The 21,929-nt window shown below is 38.3% G+C and overlaps 1 protein-coding gene across 1 annotated transcript in view; it reads right to left on the reverse strand.

Moving 5' to 3' along the window:
• The window catches only part of LOC140162443 (uncharacterized), a 30,133-nt gene extending 11,117 nt beyond the window's left edge, over positions 1 to 19,016 (reverse strand). Inside the window, exons 1-7 of the mRNA XM_072185683.1 lie at positions 18,910 to 19,016; positions 15,497 to 15,575; positions 3,519 to 3,752; positions 2,612 to 2,734; positions 2,214 to 2,336; positions 1,856 to 1,978; positions 573 to 695 (exon numbers count right to left, since the gene is read on the reverse strand). Of these exons, the coding sequence (XP_072041784.1) occupies positions 573 to 695; positions 1,856 to 1,978; positions 2,214 to 2,336; positions 2,612 to 2,734; positions 3,519 to 3,752; positions 15,497 to 15,566 (796 nt within the window). The 5' untranslated portion in view covers positions 15,567 to 15,575; positions 18,910 to 19,016. The remainder of the gene's footprint in view (positions 1 to 572; positions 696 to 1,855; positions 1,979 to 2,213; positions 2,337 to 2,611; positions 2,735 to 3,518; positions 3,753 to 15,496; positions 15,576 to 18,909) is intronic.
• Positions 19,017 to 21,929: the final 2,913 nt, after the last annotated feature.

Consider the following 21,929-nt stretch of genomic DNA (forward strand, 5'->3'; position numbering starts at 1 on the left):
GTGGAGTGGAATAATAGGGAAGAGTTGATATCGAGTGTGGGGAGGGGGAGGGAGGAGGTTATATATAGGTGGCGGAGGGAACATAGGTAAGAGGTATGGGTTGTGCTTTCCGGGGAATAATCTAATTCATAATCAAATCATCTACATCATCATGCATCGTTTATATTTCAGACAAATAAACACCCCCCCCACACACACACACACCACTCAATATATGCACATGATTTCTACATGTAGGCCTCGTATATAGAACTCGGGTGTAATTATAAGGTGTCATGGAAGTGTGCCACCTACGGCAGAGAGCATCAACTGTCGCCCGCGTTGATTGATATCGATAATGAAAATGTTAGCACAATAGGTTATTATATACGTATGGTTATAGGCCATTATACTTTTGATTAATATACCCTCTTGTGTCCTCCCAGCACAATAGTGTTATGATTGCAAACCAGTTCATCTCCACTTTTTAATCCCTTGATTTTTGGTTTCTGAACAAAAGAGAAACCAAAACTAATGATTTGAAATGAGAGACTGTCTATATGCCCGGTCTATATGTTTTAAAATAAACTAACCTGTGCATGCTACCCCATCTCCACTATAACCGGCATTACATGCACATGTGAAGGAACCATCGGTATTGGTGCAAGCAGCATTTGCGTCACAGTTATCAGTACTCAAAGTACATTCATTATGGTCTGTACAAAAATGTTTGAAATAAGTCATGATGTATTAGGTTAAACACAGAGTTTGAAGTATTATAAAAAGAAAAGTTTGTTTCTTGTACTAAGAAACATGATACAATTAAATCTTAATACCGCTTGAATAAACTTAAATTGGCTTTCCTTGGCAACATAATGTATCATGTTTGATTGATCGCATCACAAATATTCGTACTGAAATTAATTTGCTTTGAAAACTTCAATGCACCAATTCTAAAAGGTAGGTTGACATTAAGCAAAATCAGTCGGAACTCGGAAATATTGATTTTGAGATATAGCTCAACAAAGGAACTATTTCCTTTTGTTTCCTGTTGTTTTGCAAACTCTTTAATGCTCATATCTTTGGAACTAGTTGTTCAATTTTAATGGAGTTTTCAGCAAAATCAAGCTTTGTAAATGCCTTTTACTATCCTATAAGAAACTGAAAATTTTATATTTCCGAGTTCTGACTGATTTTGCTTGATCGCATCACATATTTGAAATAAATAGAATGCCTATAATGAGCCTTATATGCATGGACGAATAATAGAGCACGTAGTGCGATAGACTTGAGACTCAGTTCATGGACGTGAGGACAGTGACAAAAAATAAGTCCTTATATAAATACGCGATTTACGTAGCCTAGATCGCTAGTTATCGTTGGTGGCAGCAGCATTTTTCTTTAATTATATATTCATATATTCATTACAAAATGGCGGACCAGGAGTCAGCTCGCGCATCGTCTGCTTCGGCTACGATGATTTTACAATTAAATACGGATAAATGTGCGATTATTGTCTTTGAAAAGAGCGGTATTGTACTCAATCTATGTTTGCTGACATGCACAGGTGATTAGTGCAATCTGCTTGTAGTGCAGGGCGGTCTATTCAAAAATTGTATTCATCTATAATTGCTATAGACGTCACTTCTACAGCGTATTCGCCAGCGAAGTGTTACGTGTAATCCGATTATCACTATGGCAACTGGATCACGCTTTTTAGTTCTGCACCACGATCGAAATGATCGCAACAGAAAATCTATGGCATGTATTGCCAATTCCAAAAGGTGCGTGATCCAGTTACCAAGGAGTTGTGTAACCACTTTGCTGGCGAATTATTTGATATAAATAGAATGCCTATGTTTCAAAATAAACTAACCTATGCATGCTACCCCATCTCCACTGTAACCGGCATTACATTCACATGTGAAGGAACCATCGGTATTGGTGCAAGTAGCATTTGCGTCACAGTCATCAGTACTCAAAGTACATTCATTATGATCTGTACAAAAATATATGAAATATGTTATGATGTATTAATAGGTAAACACAGAGTTTGAGGTATTATAAAAAGAAAAGTTTAATAAATAAACTTAAATTGGCTTTCCTTAGCAACATCATGTTTGATTGATCACATCACAAATAGTGGTACTGGTACTGAAATGAATTTGCTTTGAAAACTTAAAGGAATAATTAATCATAGTAGAAAAATTCTATATGCTACAAAATAGACTAACCTGTGCATGTTAGTCCATCTCCACTGTAACCGGCATTACATGAACATGTGAAGGAACCAACGGTATTGGTGCAAGCAGCATTTGCGTCACAGTTATCAGTACTCGAAGTACATTCATTATCATCTATACAACAATGTATGAAATAAGTCATGATGTATTAGGTAAAACACAGATTTTGAGGTATTATCAAAAGAAAATTTAAAAAGATTCTTGTACTCTGAAACATGACACAATTTAAACTCAATAACGTTTGAATAAATTGGCTTTCCTTGGCAACATAATGTATCATGTTTGATTGATCGCATCACAAATATTGGTACTGAAAGGAATTTGCTTTGAAAACTTAAAGCAATAATTAATCATAGTAGACAATTCTATATGCTACAAAATAGACTAACCTGTGCATGTTATTCCATCTCCAATGTAACCGGCATTGCATGCACATGTGAAGGAACCAATGGTATTGGTGCAAGCAGAATTTGCATCACAGTTATCAGTACTCAAAGTACATTCATCAATATCTGTACAAAAATGTATGAAATAAGTAATAAATTATTAGATAAATCACAGATTTTGAGGTATGATCAAAAGAAAGGTTAAAATGTTTCTTGCACCTTGAAACACGATACAATTAAAACTCAATAACGCTGGAATAAATTGGCTTTGCTAGGCATATTGTATCAATTTTGAATGATAACATCATAAATTTTGGTATTGAAACAAATTTGTTTTGAAAACTTAAAGCAATCATAGTGGAAAATTTCTAGAGACTAGAAACTTCCGCCAAGCACAAGTGAAGGGGGTCGCCGTAGATAGCTGGTCGGGGTATTTATACAGGATAGGCAAGAGTAGTCGACAATCGGGCGTTACCCTGATCGGAACCGACTGTAACGAGGTCTTTTATCATGGATCATCAGCCCCGCCACCAGATGAACCACGTGGAGAGTGGAGATTTTGTTTTTGGTCCTGCGGGGAATTGAACCCAGGTCCTCTCGCACCAAAGGCAAAGATCATATACAGTGTGCCACGCTGCTCCCCTTTATGGGTTTATGAAGCACCGCATAAACTCACAATCGGGGCATAGGCCTACTCACATGCAATTCAACTTTTTTCCATATGTTTGTCTTCTCTTAATATTCCTCCATTTTCTCTTCTCTTTATCGCCCTTTTCTCTTCTCTTTTCTCTCCGTTCTCCTTTTATATTCTCCTTTTTGGGTTTGGGTGGGAGGTGGCGGTGGTGGCGTGCCCAACGGCCCCCCCCCCCCATTTCTCCGTGTTGAGATACAAGTTGAAGTTCCTACTTACTAGTGCAATCCAAACCATAATGCTTCCAAATCTTGTTAACATCGTCACCAACAAATGGCTTGTCAACGTAAACCGGTTCAAACGGGCGTTTTGGTGTGTATGGATTCGAACCTCCAAACCTGACTTTGGTACATCGGCATGGGTCTCTGTATGGCAGAACCCATCGCCAACGATTGCCATCCTTCTCTTGACCAACTTCACAAACGTATTGGGCTCGAACCTGTATCATGCTTTCTGAAAATGAAAAGGAAAGAAAATGCAAAATTGTTCTGGGAATTCTGAATCTGAATTCGCTGCTGGCAAAAATATCTCGAGGATACATCACACCTCCGGGATTAAAAGATCCATGACTCATCACTAATAATGTTTGCTTTGGGGTTCACCACTCTTCCGACGAAACGAGTCTGTTTCACCCTTCCTGCCCATTACACATTTATACACTAAGGTAGAGAGAAAGAGAGAGAGACAAAATAGGTGAAGGTCGCTTCCCAAAGATCCAACACAATACCATCGCCGAGGCTCAAAGCCGCAACCTTAGATCATAAGTCGAAGCCGGTACCGCTTCAATTTGAATTATACCGTTTCCCCTGAAATTCACCTTGCCAAATATTGCCATTATCCGCGGCATGCAAAGAAAAAGAATCTTGCTCCTAGCCTCGCACTGACTGCTGACGCAGTCGCAGACACTGTATTGGTCTCCTCCTTCTTTTGAAAAAATAATATTGCGGGGATATCCAAAGTTACAAGTTGGTCAAAAGCACAAGCGTGTTATCTCTACCTGATCCACAGGTGGGTCGTAAACCCAGGATAACGCGACCTAAACCCCACTTTAATAGCGATCCTTAAGGTATTCCCAGATAAGGCATCTAAACCCCAGATAAGACCCGTTACCTTGATTTTATGGCGTTTGGTTGTTCAAAAAAACGGTCGTCTTTGTATTTGACCTAAAATTATTTTTACCGTTATATAGGGAGTTAAATTGACTGCATGAAGCGCAACTTCAACCTTGGTTGTAGGTACAGGTGGCAATTCCATCAGCCCCCCTGTCCCTAATCGCCTATCTGCAGTTACCCAACCCCCACGTCCTCGAAGACTGACATGCATTAAAATTAGTGCATGTCAATCGCGTACTACCTGGATACACTTAGCTTTGCGGCAGAGTAAAACAGAGATGGGACAATGGGGGCAACACTATATGGCCACAGGGGTTATTGGAGTAGCCCTGAATGGCCATATATGGTTGCTTAGTCTTCATCATCAACATCAGACTGAGGGTGAGGTAACCCTGACATAAACCTCTACTGACAATACGTCCAGCCAGCGCGTCGGTATATGGCTAAATTCCCTCAAGTAAATGGAAGAGAATGCTAAAGGAGGCCGTAAAGCCCAAGGCCAAAATGGGCGCAATCATCAAAGACCTGGTGACTGCAGATTGCCTATGAATCGTGACCCAAGAGTGACACTTGTGGATGACGTCACACAGCCAAAGCCAAAAAGGAAACTGTGTGACCGATAAGGGTCACAAGGATGGACAAATAACACTCAACGTTTGTACGTATAATACTAGGACCTTGAAAACAGATGAATCTCTAGAGTCCTTATTGGATGAACTACAAAACTTCAAGTGGGACATAATTGGATTATGTGAAACGAAGAGGGAAGGAGAGGGTGTAGTGGAACTTCAAGGAGGAGCATGGTTATACAACCAAGTAAAAACAGAGGACAACAAGGATGCAAAAGGAATTGGGTTTCTTATACACCCAAAATTCAAAGACTTTGTGAAGGGAATGAAATGTCACTCAAACCGAGTCATTTCTATCACAGTGCAACTCACTGGAAACAAAGTTCAACTACGCATAGTTCAGGTGTATGCACCCACCAGCGAGTATGATGATGAGGCAGTGGAAGAGGTTTATGAGGAAATAGCGAAGGCGATAGAAGAAAGTGAAGCCGAGTACATTATAGTAATGGGAGATTTCAATGCCAAAATAGGAAGTTACCAACCCGGAGAGGAGTCCATCATGGGAAAGTTTGGGATAGGAGAGAGAAACGATAGAGGGGACATGCTGCTGGAGTTTGCTGCACAACAAGGACTAGTCATCGCAAACACTTACTTCAAAAAGAACAAAAATAGATACTGGACATGGGAAAGCCCAGGAGGGAAGTTTAAAAACCAAATTGACTTCATACTAAGCAGTCAAAGAGGAATTGTAGAAGACTGTGGAGTCATCACAAGTGTAGATATTGGAAGTGATCATAGGATGGTCAGAGTAAAGAAACTAGCAAGGCTTCAGATCAAAAGAAACAGAAATAAAAAATAAATTGAACATCCACAGACTACGGGAGAGGAGACAAGAGTCCCAACTTGAATTGAAAAATCATTTTGCATGTTTAGATATAGAGAGTGCAGATATGGATACCATGTATGACCTCATATCCAGTACAGTTATAGAGGTAGCTGAAGAAATAGCACCAAGAGAAAGAAAGACTAAGCAAACATCTGAGGAGGACAAAGTGATAGAGGATATGGATGCGAAAAGAAAGAAACTTCTTGAAGTGGAAGACAAAACACCCCAACAAAAAACTGAATACGCTGAGCTTGTCAAAACAGTGAGAAAGAAGAGGCGACAGAGAGGCAGAAAGAGAGGAAATGAAGAAATTGAAACCATCCTGATGAGCGGAAAAGGACTAAAACAGATTTCAAAACTGAACAGCAAGAAAACCAGAATAAGCAAAATGAGACAAAAGGATGGCAGCATCACAACTGATAGAGAAGAAATTCTAGACGTATGTGCAGAATTTTACCAAGATCTGTACAGTTCAAAATCAAATCAGGACAAGACAGATACAAACTGTAAATCAACTGATCAAACTGACCTCCCAAGTATAACAGTAAGAGAAGTGGAATTGGCAGTGAAACAAATGAAAGACAACAAAGCTCCAGGCACTGACGACCTAACCAGTGACATCTTCAAGGTAGGCGGTGCAGAGATAAGCATAAAACTAGTCAGACTGTATAATGACATATCACATCAGAAAAAGATACCCAAAAACCTGGAATATACTGCTTCACAAGAAGGGCTACAAAGCAGATATCAAGAACTACAAACCAATAAGCTTACTGCCCCATGCGTACAAAATCTTTACAAGAATAATACAAAACCGCATCAAGAAAATACTGGATGAGAATCAACCAAGAGAACAAGCCGGATTCAGAGAGGGCTACTCAACTACAAGCTACTACAGATCATCTTCATGCACTAAATCAATTAATAGAAAAGGCAAATGAATACCAGTTAAAGCTTTGCGTTGGGTATATAGACTACGAAAAAGCCTTTGACTCGGTAGAGCACAGAGACCTATTCACAGCTTTAAGAAAGATTGGAGTAAATGAAGGATATGTACAAATCATGGAGGACATATACACAGACGCAACAGCCATTATTCATCTTGAAAATGATGTATCCAAACCAATACACATCAAAAGAGGTGTAAGACATGGTGATACAATTTCTCCAAAAATCTTCACAGCCGCCATGGAAGAAGTGTTCAAGAATTTAGACCTAAAACCGAGAGGAGTCAACATTGACGGAGATTATCCAACAGACCTGAGATTTGCAGACGATGTTGCATTAACAGCTGTATCAGTTGAGGATATGGAGGTGCAACTAAACAGCTTGAACAAGGAGAGTAAGAAGATATATTAGGACTGAATATACACAAGGGGAAGACCAAATTCATGATAAATTACCAGACAAACAAGTCCATTGAAGTAGAGAATGAGCAGATAGAACATGTAGAAAGCTATAAGTATCTAGGCCAGACAGTAAAGATGGAAGACAACACGAGAGAAGAAGTCATGCTAAGAATAAAGGCTGGCTGGAGTTGCTTTGGCAGACACAAAGAAATCATATGTGACAAAAGAGGACGAGAGTCTTCAACCAGTGTGTACTACCTACAATGACCTATGGTTGTGAAACCTGGACAACAACTAAGTTTTTAGAACAAAAACTCAAGGTAGCACAGCATGCTATGGAGAGGAAAATGCTACATATCACCATACGTGACAAAGTAAAAAATGTGGAAATCAGGGACAAAACAAATGTTGAAGATATCATGGAAAGGATCAAGGAGGCAAAGTGGAGATGGGCGGGACACATAGCTCGTAGAGACGACAATAGATGGACAAAGAGGTTAACGGAATGGCAACCAAGAACAGGAAAGAGAAGAAGGGAAAGACAAAAACGAAGATGGCGTGATGATCTCACATCCTATCTGGGTACAACCTGGGCAAGAGAAGTACAGAACAGAAGCAAATGGAAGCTACTTGAGGAGGGCTACATCCGACAGTGGGTGACACATCCTGTGAGGTGAGGTGAGGAGGGACTGTCATTTTTGTTGGAAAGGAGTCGCAAATTAAAGGGGAAAGGTTATAAATGTTCGAGGGGTTATAGCATTTTTAACACTAAAATGTAATGGGTAATGACTCATGAAGTTTCTTTTTCAAATCCAGCTCATTGAAATAATGAGAGCAATGTTTTTAGCTCTACTTGTGCCTTCAAAAACCGTTTTATTATTTTGTATTAATTGTTGATGTGAACTTGCAATCAGGGCTGGATTAACCAATTGCCAGATGGGCCCGGGCCCAGAGCCCCCGAAATGGTCCTCTGCATCTTCCTTTTTAGCCAAAAAACACCATATTTTGGGCCAAAATAGGGTAAAATTGCACAATTCTGCACGCTTTGCGCACTATGCAAAATTCATCTTCATTTTTCAGTAAAATCGGAACAAACAAAAATAATATCCTCGTCTACCTCTAAATTATAATGCTTCTGCCGTGTCGATTTATGCGTAAACCAAAATCTGGCCACTTGAGTGCACATACCTTCATCACTGTGATTTTGGGGTCTCCAAATTTTGGCCTGGTCCACCCCCAGGTAAATCCGGCCCTGCTTGCAACCAGTTTTAGGGTGTTTTGCAAAAGCATGGTGCATTGTGGTGAATTGGTGATAATCATCTTTGGGCGCTGTAATTACTTTGCAAATATATCAGTTACCGCAATTTCATGTTTTGTAACCCCTTTGTCTGAAGCTGAAATTTTTCATGATTTATTTTGGGACAAATGAGAATGTTTGATCGCTAACCTCGTAGGCAAGGGGCAGCCTATTTGTTAATAATCACAAAAAGAGGTACAGGGTAACCTACTTTGTTGCAAACTCTCTGCAGTTGCATCAGCAGATAGGCGACGTCTCCTTTTTCTCTATTGACAAGGGTCCGTCTTTAGTGAACGGCTCTTTTCAGAGCCACCAAAACCTTTTACTTTAGCATATATGCGAGGCATGCGTGTTTTCTGATGACAAGGAGCAGTCTTCAGTGAACGGCTCTTTTCAGAGCCACCTGACCTATTTACTTTTCTCTGTTGACAAGGGACGGTCTTCAGTGAACGAACGGCTCTTTTTAGGGCCACCAAAACCTTTTACCTTAGCATATATGCGAGGTCTGCTTGTTCTCTGTTGACAAGGAGCAGTCTTCAGTGAACGGATCTTTTCAGAGCCACTACTTATTTACTTTTCTCTGGTGACAAGGGACGGTCTTCAGTGGACGAACGGCTCTTTTCAGCACCACCAATACTTTAACATTGGCAGATAGGCGGGATCTGCTTGTTCTCTGTTGACAGATGACAAAGGGCAGTCTTCAGTGAACGGCTCTTTTCAGAGCCATCAGTAGGCAAGGGCGGCCTACATGTCTCAGTCTTAGGTAGGCCTACTTTGTCCTGAAGAAGTCATACTGCAGTTACTGTCCGTTTTCCTATACACAATACACAGTGCTCTCACCATTGACGCGTGACCCCTACAAATGATGTACGTTGGAAGAATGGGCACTTGCCTAGTTAACATCACTGTGTGAAAAATAACCAGCCAATATGTTAGCTATTCTCCAAACTTCTAGCAAATATATATCTCTAACATGACCTAAAATTACAGCTAGGTTAGATGTTCAGAAATAGTCGCACTTTTGTAAAATATGAGTGAGGGCAAGGCATAGCTAGCCAACTCCCCGTGTTAATTGAATGGAGATTTGACCGAAAATATTGGTATCGGACCGCTCACTTCTGAAGGATGCCACAAAAAAAACGGTACAAGCTACATTTTAACTATTCTCTGGCAATCATCATGATGAGTTTCTTATATAGTATGCCGAAATTGGGTACTGTAGGTGATTGACAAAGGGTCGCACTTTTCTGATAAATAAGTGACAGTGAACATGAAATATCAGCGCCCATAAACCCAAGTTAGTAGCTAGTTAGTGGAGGCCGTCACGGGACTGATTATTGATTATTGAAGTGCCTTATTAATAGATACGCACGATTTAGGGCAAGAAAAACAAACCGGGACACTTTTGGAGACATCATCATCATCATCATCATCATCATCATCTTATCATCATCATCATCATCATCGACTTCATCATCATCATCACTTTCTACATTTTTTCTAAACAACATAGGGCCTACCGTTTTAAAAAGATTTTTTTCTTGAAATGGATGTAACTATAATTATTGTTTAGAGCGTGAAGAAATAAAACATCACGATTTTCATCACAAAACAAATATAATGCATAAGAAATCGTTTGTTTTAGAGCGTGATGATGAAATAAAACATCACGATTTTCATCCCGAAACAAAGTAATACATAAGAAATCAATTTTTCGTGAGTGATGAAATAAAACATCAAAATTGTCATCACGAAACAAAGTAATACATGAGAAATCGTTTGTTTTAAAGCGTGATGAAATAAAACATCACGATTTTCATCACAAAACAAAGTAATAGGCCTACAAAAGAAATACATTTTTCGAGAGTGATTAAATAAAACATCACGATTTTCATCACGGAACAAAGTAATACATAAGACATCGTTTGTTTGATTGCAATCAACCGCGACAGTTCGTCTCACACACATAACAATGCACTGCGATCAAATAGGTTGATGACAACATTTGATTGAATGGACTGCACTGCGCCATGATTACGTGCACCGGTTCAAATCCTTTGTTTGGAGCCAATCAATAATTTCACGTACAGCCTCTATGCAAATTAGAGTTTACACACGCTGCAGCTGGGGTAATCGACCGAAGCTGGTTGCCGTTAGCAAAGAGGTTTTAAATAGAAATAGAGTCGCAATAGATTATATAATCTTTTGTTCGTTTGATGCCGATTAGAAGTTGCGACAGGCTATTCATAAAAGTGGTACCATTGTTTCGAATAAAGGGGTTCCGCCATTAAATTGGTCACTGATCCGGCATCATATTAACGCTCTACACAACAGGCGAGTATCAATAAGTGACCACACTACAGTCATGTGTAAGGGCAGTCATGTGTAAAGTGGTACCATTGTACTCATGTATTCCAAATGTGTGCTTGTGTGGGTCTGAAGACTATAAGGAGGCTTTAGCTGTCGATGCAATCATCTTTACCACCCACCTGACGATAGGTGTTTCATTTAAATAAATTGAATGCTCTTGGTGATCGATTACACATTAGAATGTATGAAGGCTGCCATTTCCAGTCCATATACATTATCTACATTACACCGTATAATGGTAATCGCTATACGTATACATGTAAGTATAAGTATAGGCCTATAAAGGTTGTTTTTAAGAAATTTCATTTAATTTTATTTTAAGAAGGAGATTGGTATAGAAATAGTGGCGTATCCAAAGAGGGGATGGGTTGGGGAGGGACAGATTCACCTCTGTGAGAAGTCTTGGGAGGGGGAGGGAGGAAGAGGAGAGGAGGGGCTATGGAGAATGAGAGAGGGCTGGAGGAAGGGATAATAAAAACAAGTAGATAAATAGAAATATAAGGAAAATGATGGGAATGAGAGAGGGAGGGTGAGAGGGGACAATGAGAGCGAGGGAGTGATAAAATGTAGGCCTAGGAAAGAATAAGTACGGAAAAGAAAGGAATGATGAATACATTTAATAATAATTATTAGGCCTATATAATAACTAAACACATAACAGCACTGGGCAGCCATTCGACGATGTCAATGCCTTTATTCGTTACGTAATTAAAACGCCCAGTCAGATGTATTTCACACATACCAAACACAACTCACCCAATTTCGCAAACTGGACGTTGAATGTACACTCTCATGAATATTGATTGGCAACATTTTCCAATATGTCAGCGCTCTAATCGGAAACAATAGAACAATAGACCCTGCAGAGCGTTGGCCGTTAGTGATCGAATGCATGAGCTTATTTGCTTTACTGAATCGATTTACTGGATTAATTTCCTGTTAACTGGGTTTAATGCCACAAAGGTCGAATCGCCTTTGCCATGGACCATGACTGCATCATGTCAGAGCTTCTTCTCGGACGAAAGCTTGGTAGTTTTATACTTGTCCAACGGCGCACACCGACACCGCCTGGCTAATAATTATTTGGTGCAGAAGGGACACTAAAATGAATACACGGGATCGATACACGTGAATTGCTATGCACGATTTTGATATCAGACGAAAATCTTCTGATACCGGGTTAGAAAATGATGAATATCTCCCGTCATGATTTTTTTCTCAAGAAACCAGATTTGGTCTCATAAACTTGGAAATACGTGTTGAACAGATATGATAGTCTAGAATGCGCTTTGAAAATTGGCCGTGCGCTTTGAACTCAAAATTTGACCATTTTATATTGCGTTGGTCCTGTTATGGACTACAGCGTGTAGTACAGCTGCACTCACTGTAGGCAGTATAAAAGTCGATGACCATTGACCTCAATGGGGTATACAAGCTTAATCACGCACAACCAAGATCGATTACCCGGCTATTGTGAGTAGCCTTAGTTATGTCCCTCGACTAATTATTAGTTTAAAAGAGCTTTAAAGGTTTGAACCAAATGGCTAATCGTGGCTGTGGATTTAACCTACCATGGCGATTCCTGCCATGAAGATATAGGGTCGAAGACACTGTGCGGCGAACCCGCTAAAATTTTACCAATAGATATGCCGTCGTTTGGTCTGGCTAAAAAAGTTTACAGTAGCCTACATGTGTATTCTGGGAGTCTGTGAAAGTCTTCTTTATAATCCAATTTGCAATATTTTAAGAGTTCTAAACAGAGTTGCCTCGGTAACACAAGCTTAAAAGCTTTGTAATATTAATTTTAGGTTTTCGACATGCATGAATAATATGAATGATGACAAAGAAATACATAAACCTGCACGTATGTTTTTATGCTTCACCAGTCCAAGAAGCGAGTAAATTGCTTTGAATGATGAGTTATGAGCGGTTGTTATGCCAACGGCCTATATTTTGAAAAGGACTAACAACGAGTACATGTACATCAAAACCCCTTAAGTATGTTTTAAACTAAATCTATTCCTTAGTCGTAAATGACAAGCGATAAATCTATGATTGGATCGTTTTTTCCGAAGCATTATAATACGACTACACGATTTGGTCACATCGTTGGGACGTGTCCCCCACCATGCCCACCTTTCGGCAAAATGACCCATTTTTTGTTCTTTTCAGCCACTTTTAAACAATTTTGGCACGGTGTCGCCTCACATTTCAAGCCGGATTGGCCCGAATGATTGGAATTACTCTAGCTGAAAGGTTACACTATGTAGGCCTAAATTCCATCGTGGGTTGATCACTCATATTTAAGTAAAATGTTAGTGAAATACGTCGCTTAGTAACTAATGATGGGCGCCAATATTTTTAGTATGCATTCAGCAAAACTGCATGTGGTAAAACAAAATGTAAATGACTAACTTAATTACGGAGAGTGGTTGACTTATTTAGCTACATAGCTAAAGGAATGCAGCATACTTCTTAATTATATTAATAGTAATACATTGATCATATAAGGATCAAGGAAGCCAATAATTGAAGAGCTTATTTCCAAACCGTGTTAAGTCCACCCACCTTCAAAATTGAGATTTTGATGAAAATGGGTAGTGAGTAACTAGGGTTTTCCAGCAATGTTTGTGTTTTTTCCAAAATTAGTCAAGTTCCGAAATATTGACACACAAAGTATCGATTTTTTTCCAAAACGTGTTAAGTCCAATCCAGTTTGGTAGCAAACTGTGTTAAGTCCACGAACACTGCCCTTGTGGGCAGCTTGTAGGCAAGTAGCATGGCATAGGGCTTCCAATAGTTAATCGCCAAAGTTCTGCATGATTGATAAGATTGCCTTGCTTTGCGTCTTCGTTCTTGTTTGGTCCTGAGCTGAGACGAATATTCGTCTCAGGTCCTGAGACTAGTTTACCTGAATTTGGTCTGCATAAAAAGTTGTTGTTGTTTGTTTGTTTGTTTGTTTGGGTTTTTTTTTATATCAGTAGGCCACTTTGTATGGGATTTCTTAAATATTTGATAGATACCTCCAGAAAAACATGAACAGGGTGGGAATGGGGGAGAGGTTGTGATGGTAGAATTAATTTTAGAGGATGGTGGTAGAGTTAGTTTTTTGATATTATTATTTTGTATGGTTATCAAAATTCAAGGTATTATTTCAAAGTTAAAGGTATAAAAAAACTTAGGACTTAAAAACTTACGACTGTCAATATGAGATTAGAGTGGCAGCATGGGGGAGGGTGAAATTTCGATAATGTGGTAAAACAAGTGGCTATTTCAGGTCATCACTTTTTGTCAGTGAAAATGATGTTTATTCAATTCTGAGAAATGCAATACAACTAAGTTTTGAATTTTGAACTATTTTAAACATCGTCGAATTTTGGTTAAAATGGGCGGGAGGAAGGAGTTCGAGATGCAAGGTGTTTTGTGGCAAAATTGTGTTTTATAGTAGAGAGAATCACATTTTGCATGTTTTTATTAAATTTGTTATCTTTTAAGACTAGTTTAGAAAAATACGGTTAGTTCTGTGTTACAAATACTATGTTTTGTGTCAAAATGTGTTAAGTCCATGCCAGAAATTGCATTTTGTGTCAAAACGTGTTAAGTCCATGCTATTTTTAAAACAAATTAATTCATTAAAAAAAATGAAATGTCTCTAGATTTTAACTTTACATGTTTTTATGGTCCTTTATATGTCACCTTCACTTCAATGTAATTTTATAGAAATCAAACCTTTTTTCATTGCCATAAAGAAAATTCCTGATTTTCTTCAAAGTGAATTTTGTGGACTTAACACGGTTTGGAAATAAGCTCTTCAATTGTATAAGAAATGTATTTTTAAGTCTAACAATATATCAAAACGAAAGTGTTGGGCATTTTTGTGGGTGTTTATATTTTGAATTGGCTTAGGAAGATTTCAAAGGGGGGGGGGCTGAAAATTGAAAAATTCTTTGGTGGGCCACCCAGAAAATTTTGCAAAATATAGGTCAGAAACACCCATTTTCCCTCTATTTTATCACAATTTTTAACGTCACCTAGTATTATTGGGGGGGGGGGGGGCGCTGAAAAGTATTCCTGCCCCGTACACCAAATTTATCGAGGGGGCTGAGCCAGCCCCCGGTTCCTAAGCCTATGTTTAAGTTGTTATTTTTCTTCGTAAGGGTGTGTGAATACGGGGTGCATTTGTTTTAAATGGGTGGATGGTTGCGAGGGGTACAATACCAGGAGCTATCACACGAATATACACATTACTATTTTTAACTTAGATTTTCTTATTTTTAATCAAATTTTTCATCTTTTCGGCCTGTGGTAATTTTTATTCTATAACATGTATATTTGTGAAAAAATTGAGGGCGCTATTTACATATATTTTTAATTTAATTTAGCCTTGTAATATGAGTTACTCCCTACATTACATAATAAAAAGTAGTTTGAAAATTTCCTTGCTATATGATGCTAATTTTTATGTTTTAATGCCATTATACAAGTATATATACCTTGTAAAGATGTAAACAAGATTTAAGATAAATAGCGCCATCAGTGTTCAACTTTGCTTAAAAATGAATACAGTTCTACATGCCCTCAAACAACCGTGTTATAAGGTGTAAGTCTACTTACCTGGCAGAACACACAGAAGCTGTAGCATCAGTACCAAGTTAAATTGGTTCACCACGTGTGACACCCACATGATTTAGGGCTGAAATATAAAATGTTTGTGGGATGTGTCATGAGTTTAAACTTTCAAACAATCAAAATTGGTTCTCACAAACTTATTTTGCAAGAATCAAGAGGATCAACTTAACTGATTGCATCAACTTAACTGATTTGCGTTTGAATATAAAGTATGCCAAACATAGGCTACCATGCAACTTGCACTGATGCGACAAGTTAGGTCACAAGGAACGCAGTGTGAGCCAATATTAAATAAAGAGTTTTTTGCAACGTGTGTTTTCACAGAGGGAGGGTGAGTCTCGAACGGAGCTGCCTAATGTGCTCATTCCATTTGAAATTCATACTCCACCTGTTGCAGATATTTCTAAAATCTTCCACAGGGGCAGTGTGGATTATAAATGCAATAGCCCATTGCGTATGATGGTCAATTCCAGCGAAAGCGGGACAAAATTCTCTCTATGTTAACTTTCCACTTTAAAATGTCATTAATAAAGGAAATCACGTTATTGATGGAGCATATCATGTCACGTCCAATGTGCTCTCTTTGTGCATATAGGCCTTTACTAGCAAGTCATACCAGGGGACAAGTTATGATGGCTTAAATGGATTGGCGTTACCCACGAATTCAAAGATAAAGCACCATATATGTCATTGAATGTCCTTCAATCAAAATGAAATTATTACCGTTAGAAAGACGTTTGCATGATCTCTCATCATATGTAAGACGATTGAATTCCACCAAAGTGTGTGGACTCTAGAGGCCATTAAGTCAATTTGGCTAATCATTTTGTTACCCGCGTATCAAAAATAAAATGATCGTTCTGAAAAATGTTAAGTGAATATGCCATAAATGACTATATCATGAAACGAAGTTTCGTTCTATAATTCTGAGGTCCAAGTGATTATTTTATGCAAATACGTTTTACCCATAAAATTCCATAAAATCAAATTTGACGTTACCCACGTATCAACTGTTACCCACAAGTCCAGCAAATATAATTGCCATAACTTAAATTAACATTTAATGACTTTGGACACTGAATTTAGTTTGACAAGCGATTAAAATTGTAAATCGTAAAAATACGTTCACCGCTTTAAAAAAGAATCTACGACGGTTTAAACTTTTGTTACCCACGAATCCCGAATAGATGCTAACCTTCGAAAACAAGGAGATTGTTTATTTTAAGTTTAAATCAGCACATATTCAAGCCATGGGTATGCTATAATTTTTACAGTACTTACAGTTTATGCACCTAAGAAACGCAAACCCCAAACGATACTATAGTACTTATAGCTTTACCCACGAATTCGGCGTTACCCACGAATCCAAGGATTTACTCGTAAATTATATGTTTCTTATGCATCTTAACATTTTGAAAACATGCGAAATAGGTTCCAAAACAGTCCTGTTTAATAGCGTCCTCTTGAAGGTATACTGAAGCTGTATCATGAAGTTTTGATTGATTATCCTAAATTACGATTTTTTGGGTAAATGCAATTGGTTAGAGAAACGGGAATCATTGAAACACAATGGAGGAATAACCGCATGATGGTTTCCAACCTTCTGTAATATTTTCTATTTTGCCGCTTACCAATACATACCTTCAAATATGTGTTACCCACGAACATTTTGGTTACCCACGAATCCCTACTTAAATTATAGTTAACAATGTATTGATAGTGTTTTAGTTCATAGGAACTGTCAAACACGAGTTAATAGAATATTGCTGCATGAAAATATGGAATGATTTTACTAAAATAATAATATAAAACTGTTTGCTCTGTCTATTTGAATTTGGCAACTTCATTATTCTCAAAATTTTTATACCCAAAATGCCATAATGATCCATTCTGAATATTCCATGTAGTTTGTATTTTGATTAAAATTAATTTTAGTGCTATTGCAGCCTGAATTATTGACATACGGAAAAGTATTTTTTATTTTTATTTAAAAAATTAATAGGAATTGCTATTTTCCAGACGCTGTTACCCACGAATCCATCCGAGATCCTCATCCTGCGACAAGATACAAAATCTAACTTTATATTTATATGAAGCATTTATTCTAATCTTTCGAAATAATACAGTAATGTTAAATGACAGCTACTTTGGAAAGAGTTCGAAGAATTGACACAATCTTAACTGTACACCTGGTTCTTTCTTAAAGTTTGTAATAACCAAAATATTTCTTTGTAGATTATATGTAATAAAATTCTATTTAACGTTCAAAGTCTTCACATATTTCTAGTGTATATGAGTCACACATAAGATATTGAAAGATATTAAAGAAAGTGAAATTTTATGGCGTACAACAGGTGAAAAAGGCTTGAATTCGTGGGTAACATGCATATACGCATTTAACACTTTATTTGGTCTAGCAAGAAAAGTTATTTTTCAATCCGATGGCACTTCCACCTGATGATTCACTAGATATGATCGTCTCATTTGATAAGTCTAGAATTGAAAAGGAAAACATTTTCAAAATGGCCCCAGAGAGAATTTTGTCCCGCTTTGGCTGGAATTGACCATATATAGATTTAAAGCATACCCTTGCAATTTTGTAAAGAGTATAATGTGTGCTACCATAATCCAACCCGCAAGTGATAAGACTAACATCGGTCTCATAAGCAGATAACGGTAAAAGTAGACAATAACAGTGTCTATGCTTAAAATGTCTGTTCGGATAAACTCCTTCAACATTGACTCAAGTTATTGTCTACTTTTACCCTTATCTGCTTATTAGACCATGTTAGTCTTATCACTTGCGGGGTGGGATTATGGTAGCACACATATACTCTTTACAGAATTGCAAAGGCCTGTATGAGACGAAATTAAATGAAACGATAATGAATTTCAATAACATGACGAATTTTCTTTTGCAAAAGGGATCGCTAAGTATTTTTCAGACGAATTTGACCCCGCAATTTGACGAAAATCAATGACACAAACACAAAATATAATGCTACAATATTGAAATCTAATGGCATAAGAGTGAAATTGAAACTGAAATGACTTTTGTACGAATATCAAAAAGTGCAAAATACTCTGGGAAAACCTATATTATACATCCAATTCATTAACACCTGGCGAATATTAGAAAAGACAATGTCTTAAAATGAATGACAAAAGACGAAATTGCTTTTACGATTTAGCAACCATCGTCGCGCGAGACGAAATTGACGAATATCAATGATACAATGTGAAATTTACTGATACAAATATGAAATTCTATGATCGAATAATGAAATTGGTTTTGAGTTTGTGCAACTTCGATTTTTAGGACGAGTTTAAACTGTCCTTGTTACGAATATGAATGAAGTGCGAAATATTCTGGGAAAACTTATGGCTAACGTACTTACAATTTATTTTAAGCTATTCCGCGTAACTTGATCGGTTGAAATCCTTCCTCCAAAATTCAGATATATAAGAGGTTTCCAATTGTGAAATGTTCGTCTATTGTGTTACTAAGCAAAACTAAAATGACGCTTTTGGCAAGATGATCGTTGTTACCAACGCTTACGCATGTGTAAAAGCTCGTCAAGTACCAGAATCAGCACCAGAATAACACCAGAAACAATTAATGTTATTCGTGTATTAGTACATGGCGCTATGGGTTTGAAATTTTATTTTCCTATTAGCATGATTAATGGAACCAATGTTTTTGGCGTATATGCATTCCAAACCTGAAATGATAAAAATTTGACTGGTTCCATTTTTCTATGCCCCCTGTGGTTCCCACGAGGGGTCGAAGGCCACAGACTTAAGCCAAAACTTAAAAATATTCCCGTCATGTTGTATTGCATCTCAAATTGTTCCTCTCATCACCATGGTCAGCGTGGCACACTGGTTAAGGTCTTTGCCTTTGGTGCGAAAGAAAATATCCGCTCATCCCGTGGTTCTTCTGGTTATGGCGGGGCACAGTGTCATCGCCCCGATATCTTCATGGCAGAAATCGCCATGGTAGGTTGAATACACAGCAACGCATGGCCATCTTGTTCCGACCTTTGAGACGCATAATGAGCTGAGGGACATGACTAAGGCTACTGACAATAGCCTGGTGATTGACCTCTCTGTGTGTGAGTAAGCTTGTATGGTCATCGACTTTTATACTGCCTCCACGGGAATAGTGAGTGCAGCTATACTACGCGCTATAGTCCATACAGGACCAACGCAATATAAAATCAGAATTTTGGTCAGTTTTTGAGTTCAAGACGCACGCTTCTTTCTCAATACTCAAGCTAATGACTATCATATCCTTTCAACACATATGTTCAAGTGCAAGGATCTAAATATGGCTTCTTTAGAACAAAAAAAATTACGGCAGATATTCATAATTTTCTACCCTGGTATCCAAAGATTTATCGTCTGAATATCAAATCGTGCATAGCACATTCACGTGTATCGATCCCGAGTATTTATTTATTTTAGTATCTCTGCTGTACCAAGTAATTATTAGCCAGGCGATGTCGGTGTGCGGGGCAGATGATCCATGATAAAAGACCTCGTTTACAGGCGGTTCCGATCAGGGTAATGCCCGATTGTCGGTTACACTTGCCTGTCTTGTAAAAATACCCCGACCAGCTATCTACGGCGACCTTCGTTCACCAGGTCACTTGTGCCTGGCCGAAGTTTCGTCAGCGTTATCTCCCGATTTCAGCTGTTAATGCCTAGATATGCCCGACATACCCCCCCAAAAAACATGAAAAAAAAAACTCCTTTAAAAAGGAATGGGCGCCCAATGGGAGCTATGGTATGATGTGCTGAAATCCGGGGAAGGGCACTCCCATTTTGGACGTGATGCGTATGTAGGGCTAAAAGACCCCCCTTTTCACCATCGCTGTCACCTAAAGACCCCATTACCAACCCATGCTCTGTCACCCAAAGACCCCATATTTTTCCTTTAGATATGTCACCCAAAGACCTATTTCCATCTGAACAGCAACGAGTCGTCTATCACTGATTTTCGAGGCTTCTTTTGGCTCTCACCCAAAGACTCCATTTAAAAAAAGTCATATTCTCACCCAATGCCGCCCCCCCCCCCCTAATTTAGATCTAAACGGTCCGTCTCTCACCCAAAGATGTAAAATCGTACTGCATTTTATGGGATGAAAGAGGGTTGGTTTCAAATAAAAGAGAATAAAGATCTTACCATTTCGGTTATTATGGTTACTATTGGTAGGAAATCATGTTGTGGAGGGTTGTTGGAGCAGCATTATTTTATTTAGAATATATATAGGTTTGATTCTTAAGGATTGTTTTCCATATTATGATATTACTGTCGGTTGTAATACCTGATTGCATGCCTGGTTATTGATTAAACGGAGAGTCACCGCGGATATTTTAAGAGCATTCGAACTTGTTTTGTGGATAATTTTATATTTCAAACAAAGATAACAAGCCTATACGCACGAGATTGTAAGGATTTTTGTAAAGGTAAATGTTTTAAATAACACTTACAACAAATGTCAATTGCAACTACCGCGCTAGTTTTTCCACGGATAAGAGACCATCCCTGTTTTTGTTTTTTTTAAAATAAGAAACCATGTTTATCGATGAAGTTCCAGGTTCCTTGATCGACAAAGCAGCTTTTTGGATCAATTCCGCATCAAATCAAATCAAATCAAATCAAATCATGTCGCTCTTCACCTGGATCATAGGCCTACTCTGCGATCGTAATAGCGCCATCTCTTCAAAAGCGTTTTCAAAAGACATAAAGGCAGTTTTACTAATTTCGTATTTCAAGCGATAATTCCCGCTGTATACAGAACTACTTTACCTGCATTCAATGCTTATTAGTAAACAGTAATAAAATCAAAATCAAAACCAAGCAAGTTGGGCTTTTATTTCTAAGCTGGGCATACTTTTAAGCAAAACAGTTGCAAAGTAAATCTAGCAAGACCGAAATTAGACATTTAGAAATTACAAAGTCATGCCAAATATTAGGGGCCTCGCCGTAGCAAAAAAAAAAAAAAGTAAATTGTTATATTTTTACGGCGCTTAGTTCAGGAGTTAAGGTCGAATAGGGCAAATGTCAAAAATTTAAAACACAAAGGTGGATGTTACAATCTAAGTGCGGATATGTCTGCGCCAGGTTCGGCTGCATGCAACTGGCCTAGATGATGCGATCTGATTGTGATGATTCACCATGGCAGCGAAATTACAGCGCTTTGAATCCTTCAAGATGGGAGCTATTATGATGTGCTGAAATCTGGGGGGCACAGTGACATCGCCCCGATATCTTCACGGTAGAAATCGCCATGGTAGGATGAATCCACAGCCACCCATGGCTATTTTATCGTGACCTGACTAAGGCTACTCCGACTGACAATAGAAGGGGTAATTGATTTCTCGCTGTGTGAGTAAGCTTTTATACGACATT

This window comes from Amphiura filiformis, chromosome 10 (assembly GCF_039555335.1).
Source record: "Amphiura filiformis chromosome 10, Afil_fr2py, whole genome shotgun sequence".
Lineage (NCBI taxonomy): Eukaryota > Metazoa > Echinodermata > Ophiuroidea > Amphilepidida > Amphiuridae > Amphiura > Amphiura filiformis.